The sequence below is a fragment of the Vipera berus genome, assembly GCF_964194415.1.
Source record: "Vipera berus genome assembly, chromosome: 14".
NCBI classification, from domain to species: Eukaryota; Metazoa; Chordata; class Lepidosauria; order Squamata; family Viperidae; genus Vipera; species Vipera berus.
In genome coordinates this window covers 11,192,271-11,210,484 of record NC_138217.1, presented here as the reverse complement: position 1 = coordinate 11,210,484, position 18,214 = coordinate 11,192,271, and the positions used below count along the sequence as shown (strand labels likewise).

The window sequence follows — 18,214 nt, the reverse complement described above, 5'->3', positions numbered from 1 at the left end:
TAAGTCTTAAGTGCTATTGGTAAGTGGGAAGGGAAGGGAAGGGAAGGGAAGGAAGGAAGGGCTGTAGTGGTGCCGTAGCTAGAATGCAGTATTGCAGGCTAACACTGCCCACTGACAGAAGTTCGATCCTGACCGGCTCAAGGTTGACTCAGCTTTCCTTCCTTCCGAGGTCGGTAAAATGAGGACCACTTGTCGGGGGCAAGAGGCTGATTCTATAAACCGCTTAGGTAGGGCTGTAAAGCACCGTGAAGCGGTACTTAAGTCGAAGGGTTATTGCTATTAAGAAATGTCTCACTTACCAATGCCAAGTTTGAGCTCAGCTTTGGCTGTAAGTCAAGAACTGTGTCTTTTATACGCGGCCCAAGGCAATTCCTCTTCGCTCAGTGCGGCCGTTGTGCTGGTAAGCTGAGGACTGATGGTTTTCCTTGCCCGGCAGGAATGTTTTACCCCGTTCATCAATGGCAGCTTCTTCGAACATGACGGCCAACCCTACTGCGAAGTGCATTACCACGAGCGCCGAGGCTCGCTCTGCTCCGGATGCCAAAAGCCCATCACAGGCCGCTGCATCACCGCGATGGCCAAGAAATTCCACCCGGAACACTTCGTGTGCGCCTTCTGCCTCAAGCAACTCAACAAGGGAACCTTCAAAGAGCAGAACGACAAGCCTTACTGTCAGAACTGCTTCCTGAAACTCTTCTGCTAAGGCTCATTTGTGGTATCTCCTGTCAGGAAACCCCTTGCCTTGTTGCGTATCGTCCCGCGTTCAGCAACTTGAGCGGGTTGACGTAGGAGATGAGGAGGAAGAGGGTTTGTGTGTGTGTGTGTGTGTGTGTGTGTGTATGGATGTGAATGAGATGCTCACAGCTGCTCTGGGAAGGGGGGAAGATCCAGAGGAAGAGGCCTAAGGGCAGGGGCCTTCCAACTTGGCCCTTGGATGACTTGTGGACTTCAACTCCCAGAATTCCTCAGCCAGCGTGCCTCCGGAGTCGTTTGGATGCTAAGGTGCCCAGGTTTGGAAGAGGTCACATCCAAAGAGATACTTGAGGAGGAAGAGGGCCCACATGACATCTTGAGAGTCATGAAGGACATTGGGGTGGCTTTGGTGGACGGTGGCTAGGAGACAAGCCGAGCGGATTTCGGTATGAAAGGCAGAAAGCTGGAACCGCCAACTTGGCAACGTTAAGCTTTCTGGACTTTTAACTCCCACAATTCTCCAGCTAGCCATGGGGAACTCTGGGAGTTGAAGTCCACCAATCCTAAAGTTGCCCAGTTTGGGGACCCCCGACAGAGTGGATGAAACCTCCGAGTGTGGTGTTTGGAGGACAACTGATTGTATGAGATTTTTACAGTCTCCTTAAGTTCTCCTTCCGTGGTTCGTTGTGGTCAAAATGCAAGGCGCTGCCCGTAATAGCTCCCCTCTCTTCATGGAGAACCTTCTCTATATCTTTCTTTTCGGAGATTTTCCGAGAATTGCCGGCAGCCCGTGTCCCAGAATTCCTCAAAATGCAGAGGTTCTCCGTGGGTTACAGAAAAAGTTCCACGGTTGCAAATTTCCAGATGGAGGGAGGTGTTCCCAACGTTTTAGACAAGGGTCAGACCTACTGGTCGTCCTTGAGTTATAACTGTTTGTTTAGTGACCGACCAGGGTTAAAACTGCACTGAAAAAGCCGGTCCTCACACTTAACAACCATTGCACACCCTCACAATCATCTGGCCTGTATTTACAATGGTTTGCAGCATCTTGGATCGCGCGAATGCCATTTGCAATCTTCCCAGCCGGCTTCCGACAAGCAAATTCAATGGGGGAAGCCGGATCCGTTTAACAACCGTGTGTTTCACTTAACAACTGAGTGATTCATTTAAGAGCCACGGCCAAAAGGTTGTAAAATTGGCTGTAGCTCACTTAAACAGTTGTCTTGCTTAAGCAGTTCTGGCCTTCGTTCCGATTGTAAGGTGAGGTCTACTCGATTTTGTGATGGTGGAAGTGTAAAACCACAAAATTTTGACTTTTTTTTTTTTGGCCTCTTGATTCTTCTCCAGCCCATCTCTTGTGCCTGAGTTAAGATTCTCCTCAGAGATGACCTTCTGAGCAATAATAACTTTTTCTATTGACTTAGTAATTTTATAAACCCTTTGGTCCTTTTCCCCTTCTGCAGTGTTTTGATTGTGAGAAACAGTCTTTTTTGCTATTAAGCTGAATGCTGTGTGTTTGGGTGAGGAATGTTGCGGGTTGTTTTTTTTTACACTGGGTCTTGAATGCATAACAACAACAACAAAAAAAGCTTTTAAATCTCTTATATGGAAATTTTAGTTTTATGAACATTTTTCGACAGATGCTTTTAAGTATCTGATTATTTTTTTTCCGGGCAGGACCCTGAGCTGTGTTGGTTCCTGTCTTTCTGAGCCTTGATGCTTTCTTAAAACCAACTATTAATTATATATAAATATAAATATATATAAATCCTTTTTTAAACTGGAGGAGTGGAATCTGCTAGGAGCGTATGTATATTTTCCTTCCCCTCCCCCACTCTCTATTTTTGCTTATTAAGTAGTTTTGTAAGGATCAGGATTCAACTGGAACGGATTTGGTAAAAGGAAAACTTAAGTTTTACAAAGACGAGAGAAAGACTCACCTGGCTTGCTTTCTCCTGGGTTTTTCAAAGAGCCTTAAGTTAACTTCAAAAGCACACGTGATAAAGTATTTGCTTTTAAGTTCCATTGCCTGTTTCAGATGTTGCTCTTGGGGTGTGGCTCGCCACAGAAATTGTACCCTTTGGTGGCTATAGAGTTTTTATCATTTCTTTTGCCCACTGGCTTGGGGAGCCAGGCTGATGGAGGCAAGCTAGGAGAAGCAAAAATCTGGACTGCTTGGGGTCTCCTTCTGGGATCAAACTGGAAATGTCCTCTCCGACCTTTTGTGGAAATCAGTTGCTCCTTGGAGAAATGCATTTTTGCCTAGACTCTCCGAGCATATTTTTTTTTAAGGGAGAGGTTTTTCAAAGCCTGAGAGGCAGTGCAGTGTTCAGTGGTGAAGATGCCGGGTTTGTCAGCTGGAACGCTGGCAGCCCAGGTTCGAGACCCAGTGTCATGCGACTGGGTGAGCTCCCGTCCTTCAGCTCAGCTCCTGCCCACCTAGCAGTTCAAAAGCATGCAAGTGCGAGTAGATAAATAGGTACCACTTTGGTGCGAAGGGTAACCAGGCTCTGTGACATCACGCTGGCCACATGACCGCGGGAATGTCTCCGTACAGCGCTGGCTCCACGGCCTTGAAATGGAGATGAGCAGCGCCTCCTAGAGTCGGCAACGAGTAGCAGAGTAAAATCCACAGGGACTCTTTTGCCTTTATTTTTTCCTCAAAGCCTGAACTCGGAAAGAAGGCTCTTTCAAAATCCCGGCGGTTTTATCTCGCTTTCATCATGAGAAGGCCCATCGAATCATTTGATTGGCTGGCTGTGTTAGGACAAAAAATGTGCCTTTTCTCTCATTTTCTGTGCTTTTTTTTTTGTAAATCCCCGATCTTTTGTGAGGGGATGGAATGTCCTCTGCTACTGTAGCTTTTGGCATTATAGGCAGTTTTTTTTTAAAAAAAAATTCCTCTGCTTCACGCTCTATTTTAAAAAATAAAACATAACTCTTTAAGTGCCTTAAAATGAAGTAGGTCTTGATGAAAACTTCAGCTGTTCCGCTCAGGAGGAGAAGGGGAGGTTTTCCTGTGGAATTATATTTCTCTCTCTCTCCCTCTCCCCCCCCCTCTCCATTTTCTGTATTCCTTTTGCAATGTGTTGTCCCCCTTCTTAAAAGTCCCTGTGATGATGCTAATAAAGATTTGGAGACAGACTCGGGTGTCATTTGTGGCTTAGGCTGTGCTCGCTGATGACAAGTCAGCCCAATCTGGGAAAAGAATCACTTCCCATTTGAGCAGCACCTTCAGTCAGGATCCCCTCGCCTTTTGACCAGAAGAACAGGATTGGAAGGGGCCTTGGAGGTCTTCTAGTCCAACCCTCTGCCCAAAGTAGGAGACCCTATACCAGGGGTCTTCAAACTTGGCCCTTTTATGACTTGTGGACTTCAACTCCCAGAATTCCTCACCCAGGCACGCTGGCTGAGGAATTCTGGGAGTTGAAGTCCACAAGTCATAAAAGGGCCAGGTTTGAAGACCCCTGCCCTATACCATTTCAGACAAGTGGCTGTCCAGTCTCTCCTTGAAAACTTCCAGCGATGAAGAGAAGGAAAGCCATTCTACTGATTAATCGTTTTCACTGCCAGCAAATTTTTCCTTACTTCTAGATGTCTATGGAGCTTCTCAGTCATCCCGGTCACAGTTGTCCCAATGGTGCTTTTTCCATTCCCCAGAATCCGGTCAGAGCTGAAGAAGCTTCATGGATTTTTTTTAATTGCTGTTTTCTGCACTTTTTCTAGAGTTTCAACATCTTTTTTTTTTATATTTTAGTGACCCAAACTGGATGCAGTTTGCCAAGTATGGTTTTACCACTGCAGTATAAAGCGGCACTTCATATGATCTAGGGATTAGTAGAACGCTAAAAAAAAAAGAATTTTACAAGTAATCCCCTTTTAAGTCCACACATCTTAAAGTTGCCAAGTTTTGAAGAACACTGAGGTAGATGTTGATGGAGATTCTCAGTCATCTAGGTCGTGGCAGTCCCAAAGGTGTTTTTCTCCCCCCCCCCCCAAAAGGCACCTGGACTTCCTCGGTTTTTCCTTGAAGACGTTTCGCTTCTCCTCCAAGAAGCTTCTTTAGTTCTGGAGAAGCTTCTTGGATGAGAAACCTCTTCCTAGAAAAAAAAAAGTCCAGTTGGCTCTTGGAAAAAGCTCCTAGATGACCCACCAGGCTCAAGGTTGACTCAGCCTTCCATCCTTCCGAAGTAGGTAAAATGAGGACCCAGATTGTTGGGGGCAATAAGCTGACTTTGTAATAATGCCGCTTGGGGGGGGGGGCAAAAGCCCTAATAAGCAGGCATATACATAGAATGAAGGCTACTGCTAAGTTTGTAAGCCGCCCTGAGTCTTCGGAGAAGGGCGGGATATAAATGGGATTAAAATAAAAAAAATAAAATAAAAATAGTTGGATCTACCTGGTGATTCATCCCTAGGATATTTTGATTTATTATTTATCTGCTAAATTTATTTGCATCCCATCTTGCTGTGTGTTTAGGAGGGCAGCTCCACTCTTCTAGGTGGAGAAAAAAAAGAACCCAGCTTTTCCAACGAAAATAACTCTTTGAAATAATAATAATAATTAACAACAACAACAACAACAATAATAATAATAATAATAATAAATTATAATTATAATAATAATAAAATTAATATAATAATTAATATAATAATAATAATAATTAATAATAATAAAAACTTTTTCAAGCTGCTCAAGGACGGATCAGCTGTGTTTTTAAAAAAACGCCGAACCCGTCCTTTGAGTGACCGTCCCAACCAGCCTATCAAACCCGAGGGGCGGACCTTACTCCGCTCCTCCTCTTTGCTCCTTCCTCCACGGCTCGCCCAATCCCTCGCGAAAAAGGCGGGGCCCTGCAGAGGCCGCCCGCTGATTGGTCGCGGCCTCCTGGGTATAAAAGCGGGCGGCGGGACCATCGCCACTCCTTTTCTTCCACGGAGGCCTGGTGAGGTAGGTCGGGCGCTGCAGGCCGCGCGGGCGGCTGGGCGGCTTCGCGGCCTACCTCGCCCGGCCCTGATTTCCCTTCTTTCTCATCCCTCTCCAGAGAACGCCGCTTGTCTTTAAACCGCCGCCCCGCCGCGCGATCCTTGGGTCACCGCGATGCCCAGGGAAGACCGAGCCACGTGGAAGTCCAACTACTTCCTCAAGATCATCGTAAGTCGTTGGGGCGGGGGCGCTCCTGAGCGTGTGCAGAGCGCCTGGCTGCGGCGGGGACAGCTGGGTCTTGGAGCCCCCTCCCCCTCCTCTTCCATTTCCTAACAACCAGCCAACGGGGGGGGAAAAACAGGGGAATGTGTGTAGCTCAGGGTTCAAGAAAGAAATCGAGAAATATAAGGGTATATAGATAAGATGGCGTATGTGAAATGAAAAATAAAATGACACACACACATATATGGTACATATAAACAATAAAGTGGTATATATAAAAATATAAAATCACGAGTGTGTGTAATTATATATATACATATACACACATATATACATATATACATACATACAATGGTATATATAAAAATAAAAAGACATGTAGACACACACATGGTACATACAAAGAATAAAATGGTATATATAAAAAAATCACGAGTGTGTATAAAATTATATATATATATACATATACATATATACATATATATTATATATGTATATGCGCTGGACAAGCGCTGGCTCTTCGGCTTTGAAACGGAGATGAGCACCGGCCCCTAGAGTCGGAAACGACTAGCACGCATGTGCGGGGGAACCTTTACCTTTACATATATATATATATATATATATATATATATATATATATATATATATATATATATATATATATATATATATATATATATATATATATATATAATATAAACAATAAAATGGTATATATAAAAAACAAAAAGACACATGTACACACACACATATAGTATATAAGCCAAGAAATAAGATAAAATGGTACATATAAACCAAAAAATAAAATGGCGTATAGTGACAGTAATAACAGTATAATGGTACATTGTGGATTATCCGTTAGGCTATATCAGATGCAAAGGATAAAATGCAGAACTGTATTGGGACCCTATGTTAGGAAAAAGTTAAAAAAAACATGTATTTTTGGGACATCTCTACCATTGACCCCAGTCAGATCCAGATAGGCAATTCTCTAAAAGGAGATGTTGGGTCCCTTGAAGTTTGCCTGCTTGCTTGAAGAACGACAACCAAACCATTGTTGTGTTCCTTTCTTTCAGCAACTCCTGGACGATTATCCAAAATGTTTCATCGTGGGAGCGGACAATGTCGGCTCCAAGCAGATGCAGCAGATCCGGATGTCCCTGCGCGGGAAGGCCGTTGTCCTGATGGGAAAGAACACCATGATGCGTAAGGCCATCCGAGGCCATCTGGAAAACAACCCTGCTCTGGAAAAGTGAGTATCCCAAAGCTCCGGGGGCTCTCCGGTCTTCTAGAACAGTGTGTTTCTCAATGTTTTCTTCACCGCTTTTGAATGCCTTTTGTGGCCATGGAACCCCAAGGCTTAGCTCAAGATTTAAACTGCATCGAATCTTCATGGCCCCCTTACGATGACATCACACACACAGACACGGAGTCTGTGGATCACAGCTTGAGAACCACCCTTTTAGAGAATTCTTCCTTCAGGTGTCAGAGAATAAGAGTTGGTTGTTGACAGGACCCCATCAACTCTTAGCTTTCTTTTTCTAAAATAAACTCAACAAGGAAAGATGCCAGAAGATTTGATTCTAGTCTGCCCTAGGCATGTAAGCCGGCTGGGTGGCTTTGAACTAGCTCACAGGGTTGTGAAGAAAATGAAGAGGGAGGATTAGGTATGTTTGTGGAATTGAAAAAAAATAAATCTTCCACTAAACTTTTCTGCCCGCAAAGCAGTTTTGGACGGCGTGTGGTTCGGTCCAGATATAAACTTGATTTGTCTTACAATTCAGTTCTATGAAAGGCCACCAACCCAGACCATTTCTGTCAGCCTGTATTGCCAGCTTTCGTTGACTTCATGACATCTTTATTGCAAAACTAGAATTTAGCAACAGACCTGCCTTCCTCTCGACTCTGGTCTGTTAGCCAAACGAGGTTGCCTTTCTGAGCTAGTAGATCAGTCCCAAATTAGCTTTCTCTGTCCCGCAAGTTGCTCGTGCACATTCTTCCAAAGGTGCTTGTTGGACTGATGACAAAATAGCACTGGCTGTATTTTTTAGGCTGCTGCCTCATATCCGTGGAAATGTGGGCTTTGTGTTCACCAAGGAGGATCTGACAGAAATCAGGGATATGCTGCTTGCCAACAAGGTAAATGGAAACTTGAGTACTCAGGAAAGTTACTTGGGGAATGCTGGGAGTTGTAGTCCATGCATCTTGGAAGTTCCCAAGGTTGAGAAATGCTACTTAAGAACATGCCCCAAACATCTGTTTATTGCCAAGGGTCTGAATTTTGATCACATGGCCGTGGGAATGTGTAATGTAACGATCATAATCTACACTTTCAATACTGTTGCAACTTCAAATGGAGACTAAACAAACGATTGTAAGTCAAAAGACTCATAAATCACTCTTGTTAAGACTAGGTGGGAAATCCAGGTATCCAAGCTAGGAGCAGTCAAAACCCAGTTACTGGTGGATTTGGCAGTTGCTACTCTAGTTGTTTTGTCACTGGGGACAGATGCTCCATTTTCTTTGTGGGTGTAAAAATCGCTTAAGCTTTTCTTGGTGTAGCTGAGCTGAGGATGGATGAATATTTGTGGATTTCTTTTTCTCTCTCTAGGTACCAGCTGCTGCCCGGGCTGGAGCAATCGCTCCCTGTGATGTCATTGTGCCAGCTCAAAACACCGGCCTGGGTCCTGAGAAGACCTCCTTTTTCCAAGCTTTGGGCATCACCACCAAAATCTCCAGAGGCACGATTGAAATCTTGGTGAGTTCCGCATGGAGCCCCTGTTGGGTGTACGATGCGCTATGGAGAGCCCCAGTTTTGCTAGAAATCGAGAGACAATATCATCTTAAAGCAGAAAAAGTTCAAATAAAAAAAAACCAAGCACGATTGAAATGCTATTAAAACTTGATGGGAGAGGCGAAGAGAGGGCTTTTCAGTCTGCTAGCCAGCCCCACAACTGCGTGCTTCCCTGAACTGCCAAGAGAGGCTGCAGAACCATAGATAGGCTTCCCTGTAGGACATGTATGCTCCATAACATGGTAAAGACGATGTGGCTTTGTGAAATTGTGCCGTCTTTTTCTGCATTTTATTTTTTCTTTATTTTTTCACAGTTCCTTTAATATACCACAAACTAACCAATGAAATATAAACATTTTTTTCAAGCATTTTAACATTTGTTATATCAGTAATGCTGTAGGTATTATATATCGCCATACATAAATACACACACGTAAGTTTGGGTGCTGCTCGTCCATTTCCCCTTTCACTGTATCCACCCTCCTCTCTCTTCCCTCTTCTCTACTTTCTTTCTCCCTTCCTACTTCCCTCTTCTTCCTCTCCTCTTTCCCTCACCCCTCCCCTCCCGTTTCTCCCCACTTCTCCTCTTTCCCTCCAACCTTCCTACTTCCTTCCCCCTCCTCTACTCTCTTCCCTCTCTCCTCTCCTTTCTTCCCTCCCATTCCTCTTCCGATACAATTCAGGGGTTGATGTCCGAGCAGCTCCTCTCCTTGGATCTTCAATGTCTGTATTAGGTATAATAATATCCTTGTGCCGTCTTTTTCTGATCCTCCCTCCCTTTCTCGCTCCTTAAGAGTGACGTGCAGCTGATCAAAACTGGAGACAAGGTGGGCGCCAGCGAAGCCACTCTGCTGAACATGTTGAATATCTCGCCTTTCTCCTTCGGGCTCATCATCCAGCAAGTGTTTGACAATGGCAGCATTTACAACCCGGAAGTTTTGGATATCACCGAGGAAACCTTGCACAAGCGTTTTCTGGAAGTAAGCAAGGGGCTCCCCGACTTCACGGTTGACGTGGGACTCTTTGCGAAGGCCGAGAAGAAAGAGGAGCGAGCAAGGGTGTTGGGGAGAACCTTAGCGGGAGTTTTATTTAGTGGTGGTTGTTTAAATCCTGTTTCTTAATTTGCAAATGCATTTGAGTTCCGAGAAGATGGGTGAATGTTATCTAAGCTTGGGGGGGAAGAACCTCCCCCCACCCGGATGTACATTTCAGTATCAAAATATGCCATAGAAAAGAATTATCGGCAGCTCAGGATCGAATTGTGGGTTTTCTTGCAGACGTTTCATTTCCAAGCTAGGTAACCTCATCGGTGATGTTATTACCTAGTTTGGTAATGAAACCAGACCAAGCAGAGAGCAGAAGCTGCTTGAAGGCTACCCTGCGAACGGGATTTGGAACCTGTGTCTCTTGTCCCTTGTAGGGCGTTCGTAACGTAGCCAGCGTTTGCCTGCAGATCGGCTACCCTACTGTTGCTTCTATACCCCACTCCATCATCAACGGGTACAAGCGAGTCCTGGCTGTGTCTGTGGAGACCAACTACTCTTTCCCATTAGCTGAAAAGGTAACTTGTTCCAAGGGGTCTTTTGACTTCAACGTTTTGGAGTCGTCTTGGTTGCCAGATCTGAATTTTTAGAACCTCAAATCCCGAGGCGCTTATCCTTGAACAAGATTTGTACACGCCCTATTGAAAAGCCAAGCCAAGCCCAATGGCAGTGAGAACTGAGGAATTCGGTATTCGGGTTATCCTTTGCAGATAATTGTATTATAGTTTGGCAAATAATAGTCTCTGTGCTCTTCAGGATAACCTTGCTGCCAAAACCAGACAAGCAGTTGCCTTTTTTGCAGTTATAAAGCCTAATTAGGAGGCCTCTAGATCGGTGTTTTCCAACTGTGACAACTTCCTAAGTGTGTGGACTTCAGTTCCCATGATTCCCTAGCCAGCAGGTTGAGGAACACTGCTCTACAGGTAGCCTTTGACCTACAACTGGTTGCTTAGCAATTGAAGTTACAATGGATCCCCGGAAAGGGGGCTTACGACCTGGATTTAAAATTCTGATGTCCCCCTTTTTCTGTGGTTACGCGGCCCCCATTTTGGGCACTTGGCCTGCATTTGTGGCCGTTTGCAGCGATCCACATCACGAGTGCTGGAAATTGGGATTTACTTCCAGTTTCCAGCAAAAGCTGCCCAACAGCAAACAGTGGCTTGACTGTTGCAAAACGGGTCATAAAAGCGGATGCGGTCACCGGAGTAGTGATCTGCTTTACGAATGTCACGATTTACGACCGACACGTCTCAGTTGTGGTCCTGTATTTGCAAGTCTGCTGGCGCTAGTTTTTCAGTCTACTTAACGATGCCGATTTTTTTACTCCTTTGGGCTGCATATACGCCCTCTTTCAACTTTCTTTGCAAAGTCTGGGAAAGCCGAAATTGCCAGCGCTGAAGGGATGTTTTGACACTGGAACACGACTGATTTTTTTCCTCCCCCCCCCCTGCAGGTAAAGGCTTTCCTGGCTGATCCATCGGCTTTTGCAGCAGCTGCCCCAGTAGTGACCGAAGCACCTGCTCCTACTTCAGCAGCTCCAGCCAAAGAGGAAGTCAAGGAAGAATCGGAAGAGTCTGATGAAGACATGGGCTTCGGTCTCTTTGACTAAACCGCTCTGTCCTAGCCTGAGCTAAGAGTAGAATTCAAAAGAAATATAATAAAAGCATACTTCTTTACACATCCTTTGGAGGTGTCCAAATGATTGCGCTTCAGTTAGCAGGCAACTGATATTACTGGAACGCGGTGGCTCAGTGGGTTAGGACGCTAAGCTTGTCGATCAGAAGGTTGGCAGTTTGGCGGGTCGAATCCCGAGTGCCTGTTACTCGTCCCAGCTTCTGCCAACCTAGCAGTTCGAAAGCACGTAAAAATGCAAGTAGAAAAATAGGGACCACTCCGGTGGGAAGGTAACAGCGTTCCGTGTGCCTTTGGCGTCTAGTCATGCCGGCCACGTGACCACGGAGACGTCCTTGGACAAGCGCTGGCTCTTCGGCTTTGAAACGGAGATGAGCACCGGCCCCTAGAGTTGGAAACGACTAGCATGCATGTGTGGGGGAACCTTTACCTTTATGATATTATTTGTGTCATTCTGGAATAGAGTAACCATTCTGCTTAATTACGTAGGGAGAGAAGTATGTCTCCCAAGTTTGAAAGTTTAAAAGTAAACTTATCGGAGCCAGTGAATTAGGTCATAAATGAACAAATTGCAGTCAATTGGCACTCCTCAAATAATAATAATAATAAAGTACGCTTGTAGATTGAAAGCTAAGTTTTTGGTTAGAACCTTGGTGTCCATTGCAGCTTCTATTCATGCAGTCTTGCTACTCAAAATCATTTCTGACGCAAGGGATCTCCTCCAAGGATTCTTTAAGGATTCATCCACTGGAGGTTTTTAAGAAGAGTCTGGTCTTGTCTGAAATAGTATAGGGTCTCCTGCTTGAGCAGGGGGCTGGACTAGAAGACCTCCAAGGTCCCTTCCAGCTTTATTCTGATTGAAGAATTGACCTCTTAGCCACACAGGTTGTGGAATTGCCCCATCTCTGCCTTATATAGCTACAGCTAATTTGATGAAATATTGGGACGACCGCTGAAGGGTGCAAACACTGGAAAACTCAATAGGGGCTTTGTGGTGCCCAGAGTAGATCTTGAACAAGAAGATGAAATTGATGCGACGATGAAATTGACAATCCATTGAAGCTACTTGATCAAAGGAAATAAGTAAAAATAGGGGGAAAATATAAAGATAAGGGAAATGATATAAATAAAATAGGGAAATAATGTAAAAATCGGAAATAAAAGGAAGGGATAAAATAAAGGAAATGGATCGGAGGATAAGTGGAGCGTCGCTCTTTCGAGAGTCAAAACGCGAATTCACATAAAGCCGCTTCCATCTCACAAGGGAACCTCAACGCGCAGGCGCACTCGGCGTCCTCGTGTCTCGCTATCAAAGGTCCCCACCATGTGCGTTTCGTGACGCCATCAGCCTGCGTCCAGCGCGCCGGAAGTGAGGCGGAACAGCTTCCGGAAGGAGCCGGCGCGATGGCGGCCGACACGCAGGTGGGTGCTGCCGAAGGCCCGGGAGGGCCGAAGAGCCTCCGCCGCCCGCTTTGACTCTGTTGCCCGGGCGAGAAACCGCGTCTTCTCCGTCGGCCTCGGAGCGGCCGGCTTCTCTTGTCCGCGCTGGCCCGCTTCTAGAAGGTTCCGCCCGGGTTGCTGAGGGGCGCCGGGAGCCCCTCTCCGCGGTTCCAGGCTCCTTCCAGACGCCCTCCGGAGGCTGGGGTTCCCTGGTTTTCGTCACGGCTCTCGGGAGGACGATGGGCTTTGTAGTCCACCCGCCTGGGCAGTGGCGGGGCTGGAAGCGAGCGCGGGGAGGGTTTCAGGCTGTGAAATCGTTAGGCGGGATAATTCCCTTTTTTATTTTTATTTTATTTTATTTTGTTTTAATTCCATTTATATCCCGCCCTTCTCCGAAGACTCAGGGCGGCTTACAAGCTTAGCAGTAGCCTTCATTCTATGTATATGCCTGCTTATTAGGGCTTTCACACACACCCCAAGCGGCATTATTACAAAGTCAGCTTAAAATTTTAAGTTTTAAAATTTGTGCCCTTCCTTGCAAACTCCGGCTGTCGAGTAGCCTGTTGGGCCTTTTCTTTCTATACTTATTATTTTAAAAGGAGCCCTTTTACGGAGGAGTTTATTTCTCGGGTTAAACCAGGCGATTTGCCTTCCCGCCTGATCTAGGTGTTGGATAGCCACCTAGCCAGAATGTCCCGGGCTGACGTTCAAATTCGGCTTGTGTTGAAAACCTGTGTTGAAATGACAGCTGGTGTATATGTTGTGATACGCAGACAGCCATGCTTAGTTGCTGCTAAACATAGGTAGTGCTTGAGTCCGAAATTTAGGTATGTTAAGCAAGACGTTTGCCCCGTGACCGATAAAGGAGAATATTTGTAGCTCAGGGTTGAAATGAGGGCTCCTTGGTGCTTTCTGAGCTTGGTGGGGTTTGTGTTTTTTGGCAGACATTTCATTACGCAAACTAGGTAACATCATCGGTGCTAGCAAGGAGTGCGGTTGTGTGAAATCTCTAACCTCTGTTTAGGTTTCGGAAACACTGAAGAGATTTGCAGTGAAAGTGACCACCTCCAGTGTGAAGGAACGCAGAGAAATCCTGAGTGAACTTGGAAGATGCATTACTGGGAAAGGTAGAGTTACATGATGTCGAAATACAGGCAGTCCTTGACTTACGACCACAAAATTTCTGTTCCTGAGTGAGATAGTTATAAAGTGAGTTTTGCCCCATTGTACAGCCCTTCTTGCCACAATTAAGTGAATCACCAAAGTTGTCAATAACCCGGCTGTTAATCTGGACTTGAGTTGAATTTGGAAAAAAGTGAATGACTCTGGGACACTGCAGTCGTGATAAATCCATGTCAGTTGCCAAGCATCCAAATTTTGGTCGCGTCACCACGGGGTCCTAAGTGTGGAAAAACGGTCATAAATCACTCTTCAATGCCATTTTAACTTTGAATGGTCACTAAACAAAATGGCTGTAAGTCAAGGACTAGGCTACCTGTCACACTGGCTAGGAATCCCAAAGATGCTTTTTCAGGAGGCAGCTGTACTTTTTTTGTTTTCCCTTGAAGACATTTCACATCTCATCCAAGAAGCTTCTTCATCTCTAACTGGATGGTGGGGAATTGAAGGATTTATATTCCTTGCAGAGAGCTGGTCATTTGCATTCTTTTAGAGAGTTGTTGAAGGTTGACCTGTGTCCTTGGGTCACTGCTGAAAGGACCCTGTTGTAGACCAGAAATAGATGATGTCCTATCCCTCCCCCTCTTGAGAGAGGGCTCTTCAGTTTTGACCTTTGACCCTTCTTCCAAACCAGTGGTCCTCTTGATCCAAAATGTGGACTAAAAAGTTTAATCAAATCTCAATAGAAGCTCTGGACCTCAGGGTGGGTGTTTTTTATTGTAATGCAATGTGCAACCTTTTCTGCCTCCTGAATATAAAGGTAAAGGTAAAGGTAAAGGTTCCCCCGCACACGCGTGCTAGTCGTTTCCGACTCTAGGGGGCGGTGCTCATCTCCGTTTCAAAGCCGAAGAGCCAGCGCTTGTCCGAGGACGTCTCCGTGGTCATGTGGCCGGCATGACTAGATGCCAAAGGCGCACGGAACGCTGTTACCTTCCCACCGTAGTGGTCCCTATTTGTCTACTTGCATTTTTACATGCTTTCGAACTGCTAGGTTGGCAGAAGCTGGGACGAGTAACAGGCGCTCACTCTGCTATGCGGCACTCGGGATTCGACCCACCAAACTGCCGACCTTCCGATCGACAAGTTCAGCGTCCTAACCCACTGAGCCACCGCGTCCCTTCTGAATATAATCCCCCTCAAAATCTAATTTCCTTTTGGTTGATGTTTGTGGGGAAAATATGAATTATGTATGGAATTAAACATTGTTTTTGATTTTAAGTATTGGTTTTCCTCAAAGTACCATGCTGAATTTGGTTTGATCTTTTTGTAGATCTGCCAGAAGGTGCAGTGAAGGGTCTCTGCAAACTTTTCTGCCTTACTCTGCACCGATACAGGTAACTGTGTCAATCCGGATAGTCGGGAGACTTTGCCCTCCAGTTCAGATAACATTTATTTGATCTGGCGCAGTGCATGGAAATAGATTTGGAGGCTTAACGATAACACTTCTTCCTCATTGAAAACTCTCTGCTTTTTTTTTTTTTTACACCACTGTGCCGATGGAGCATAAATTTTTTTGTAAGATTTTTATTTGTGTTTTATTGTATAATATTGTAATATAGGGTGCTTAGCTGATTGCGTAAACGGGCAAATAAATATATGCAATTTTATTTAAAATTCAATTTTCTTTAACCATTTTTTTTTAGTTATGTACGCCTTTAAAAAAATAATTTATCAGGTTTGATAATAGCCTCACCAGAGTATTTGGAAAAGCGTGTCTTCTAATCTTTAAAATGCCTGCTGCAAAATTGTTTTATCAGGACAGAAGACAAAACAAAGCAGATTCCTGTAAATAAAGAAATACGTTCTCAGATCACTGATTAAACTTTAACTGGTATTTAGCCAAGGTAATCTTTGGTAACCTTTGCTATTATTGAAATAAACGGGTTATTAGGAAAACTTGATTGAGGACAGGGTATTTCCGAAGCAAATTTTTCCCCTCATGATCTCTCCCCTTCCTGTCTCGGAATTGCCTCATTTTTGTCAGAGATGCTGCATCACACAGAGCCCTTCAAACGGCGCTTCGGCAGCTTGCTGAATGCCAGCCGGAAGTGACCGCAAAGAATCTTTTGCACTCCTTGCAGTCTTCAGGAATCAGCAGCAAGTCTGGTGGATCCAGGTGAGTGTTGTGCAAAGACCTCTTTGGGAACAGAACTGAAGAAGCTCCGTGGGTGAGAAGCGAAATGTTTTTAAAGAAAAAACAACCCAAAAAAGTTCAGTTCCCGTTTGGAAAAGCACCTTTGGGACAAACATGACCCGGATGATGGAGAATCTCCATAGACTCTTTGGGAGTTAGTTTCAGAAACCATTCTCACCTCTTAACTTTATAGGGCTGGTAAAATTAAGAGTAGCTGTCAAATGTCCTTTGATCTCTTGGACTTTATTTGTCCCCGGCCATCATACAAATGGTTGAGAAGGTTTTATCAAATTGTAGCAGGGGTCAGTGAAATGAATTCACATGAATAGGTGGGATACTAGAAGTGTGCACCTTGGTAAGGCTGTAATCCTTTGGCATACTCTGTAACATTTCACTAACTTTCCCATCTGCACCAGCAACGGGAATCCCATGATACTGTCCGATTCCTTAGATTAGCAGATTACCCTTTGGGCACCAGGGACCCAGTCCGTGGAGAGAGGTTTTTCCGTGGGCCGGAGGGGGTGTGGTTTTACATGCTGCCTGCATCCCACAGATGGGGCTTTGCTTGTTTGTGTGGCCCGGTTGCCGGCATGCTGCAGCCCGGTACCAACCCACGGACTGGGTGTTAAGGACCCCTGCCTTAGATAATCCCCTTTTTTTCCTTTCTGTCACAGCAAGAGCAGTGGATCTGCAGCTTCGCTGGCTCTTTCGTGGACCTGTCTGCTCGTTCGAATTGTCTTCCCGACTCCTGACAAGAGACATGGAGAAACATGGGAAAAACTGGTATGCAGCCTTGATTCTGCCGTGACCTTCTTACCTTGATCTTGGTTGGATTACAGGTAGTCCTTGATTTTTAGGGTCATAATCAAGCCCCAGATGATTATAGAGCCTTGGTGGAGCAGTGGGCTGATGCCTCCTTCAGTAACACCAGCTGCCTGCAATTAGTGCAGGTTCGCATCCCACCAGGCTCAAGGTTGACTCAGCCTTCCATCCTTCCGAGGTAGGTAAAATGAGGACCCAGATTGTTGGGGGCAATAAGCTGACTTTGTAATAATGCCGCTTGGGGGGGATGTGAAAGCCCTAATAAGCAGGCATATACACAGAATGAAGGTTATTGCTAAGCACATTGATTTGTGCTTCTTAGATTGTAAGCCACCCTGAGTCTTCAGAGAAGGGCGGGATATAAATGGGATTAAAAAAAAAGTTTCGGTTGCTAAGCAAGGCATTTGTTTAGCGCGTTTTGCCCCGTTTTGCAATCTTTCCTGCCACAATTATTAAGTGAATCACTGCAGTTGGTAAGTTAGTAGGTTACTAACACGGTTGCTAAGTGAATCTGGCGTCCCCATTGACCTGGCTTGTCTGAGGTTTGCAAAAGGGGATCCGAATTTTGATCGTAAGTGTGAAAAACGGTCAGAGGTTTTTCCAGTGTTGCAACTTTCAATGGTCACTAAACGGGGACTACCTATATTACAATTGGTACCTTGTCTTCCCAACTCTCAGGGGGTGTAATGCCTCAAAATTAGGCCTTGTGTAGAGAAGAGGGAATTGAATTGGGTCAACCAATTTGAGCTTTTGGCTTAAAGACTTGGAATAAATTCGGATATTCCAAAATGATGGGAAGGTGAAGATGAATTTCGTAGTCCAAAATATCTGGAGGGGATGATAAAGAGTGCTAGGAGTACAAAATGTTCGGAAAACATCATACTGAGAAGACTGAGGTAGACCACTTTGTCCACTCAGCCTTTGCTTGATTCAAAATATGAAATTGGCTGTTGACCGGCAATATCAATAAGTTCGAAACAGATCAAGGGTTGTCAGTGATATTAAACGATCCTTTTACTTAACCTGTCTTTAAACAGGTGGAAGTTCAGTGTTTCCTTCTGTTGGAGATCCTAGGTGGCTCTCGCAAGCCCGTGGTGGATGGGGCCGTGAAGAAGTTGAACAGACTCTGGAAAGAGGTGAAGGACATTTCCCAAGATTGAGAGTTTCAGTTAGGCCTGTCTTATCTTGTATCTTCTGGATGTGTTGAGATTGTATTATCTTGACCGGGCATGGCAGAAATCTTGATCCAATACATTGAGGCAACGTTCTCCACCCTGACAACTTTAAAAGATGTTTGATTCAACTCCAGGTGTGGAGCCCAATGGCTT

At 45.1% G+C, this 18,214-nt stretch overlaps 3 protein-coding genes across 3 annotated transcripts in view; all 3 read left to right on the top strand.

The window, feature by feature from the left end:
• The window catches only part of PXN (paxillin), a 36,779-nt gene extending 33,278 nt beyond the window's left edge, over window positions 1–3,501 (top strand). Inside the window, exon 11 of the mRNA XM_081339372.1 lies at window positions 437–3,501. Coding sequence (XP_081195498.1) covers window positions 437–703 — 267 coding nt within the window. The 3' untranslated portion in view covers window positions 704–3,501. The remainder of the gene's footprint in view (window positions 1–436) is intronic.
• A 2,119-nt stretch (window positions 3,502–5,620) lies between these two features.
• RPLP0 (ribosomal protein lateral stalk subunit P0) lies at window positions 5,621–11,359 on the top strand. The gene is made up of 7 exons (XM_081339377.1): window positions 5,621–5,848; window positions 6,919–7,094; window positions 7,894–7,981; window positions 8,454–8,600; window positions 9,431–9,616; window positions 10,057–10,197; window positions 11,133–11,359. Exons 1-7 carry the CDS (start codon window positions 5,795–5,797, stop codon window positions 11,286–11,288), a joined length of 948 nt encoding a protein of 315 aa, XP_081195503.1. The 5' UTR covers window positions 5,621–5,794; the 3' UTR covers window positions 11,289–11,359.
• Window positions 11,360–12,711: 1,352 nt separating this feature from the next.
• The window catches only part of GCN1 (GCN1 activator of EIF2AK4), a 47,239-nt gene continuing 41,736 nt past the window's right edge, over window positions 12,712–18,214 (top strand). Inside the window, exons 1-6 of the mRNA XM_081339356.1 lie at window positions 12,712–12,733; window positions 13,776–13,878; window positions 15,201–15,264; window positions 15,915–16,046; window positions 16,739–16,847; window positions 17,924–18,022. Coding sequence (XP_081195482.1) covers window positions 12,716–12,733; window positions 13,776–13,878; window positions 15,201–15,264; window positions 15,915–16,046; window positions 16,739–16,847; window positions 17,924–18,022 — 525 coding nt within the window. The 5' untranslated portion in view covers window positions 12,712–12,715. The remainder of the gene's footprint in view (window positions 12,734–13,775; window positions 13,879–15,200; window positions 15,265–15,914; window positions 16,047–16,738; window positions 16,848–17,923; window positions 18,023–18,214) is intronic.

Excerpts from the sequence above, each read along its gene's own strand:
- RPLP0 (XM_081339377.1), top strand. The coding sequence starts at position 5,795 with ATGCCCAGGGAAGACCGAGCCACGTGGAAGTCCAACTACTTCCTCAAG. Across the intron at positions 7,095-7,893 it reads AACAACCCTGCTCTGGAAAA|GCTGCTGCCTCATATCCGTG; the intron begins GTGAGTATCCCA and ends TGTATTTTTTAG. Across the intron at positions 7,982-8,453 it reads ATATGCTGCTTGCCAACAAG|GTACCAGCTGCTGCCCGGGC; the intron begins GTAAATGGAAAC and ends TTCTCTCTCTAG.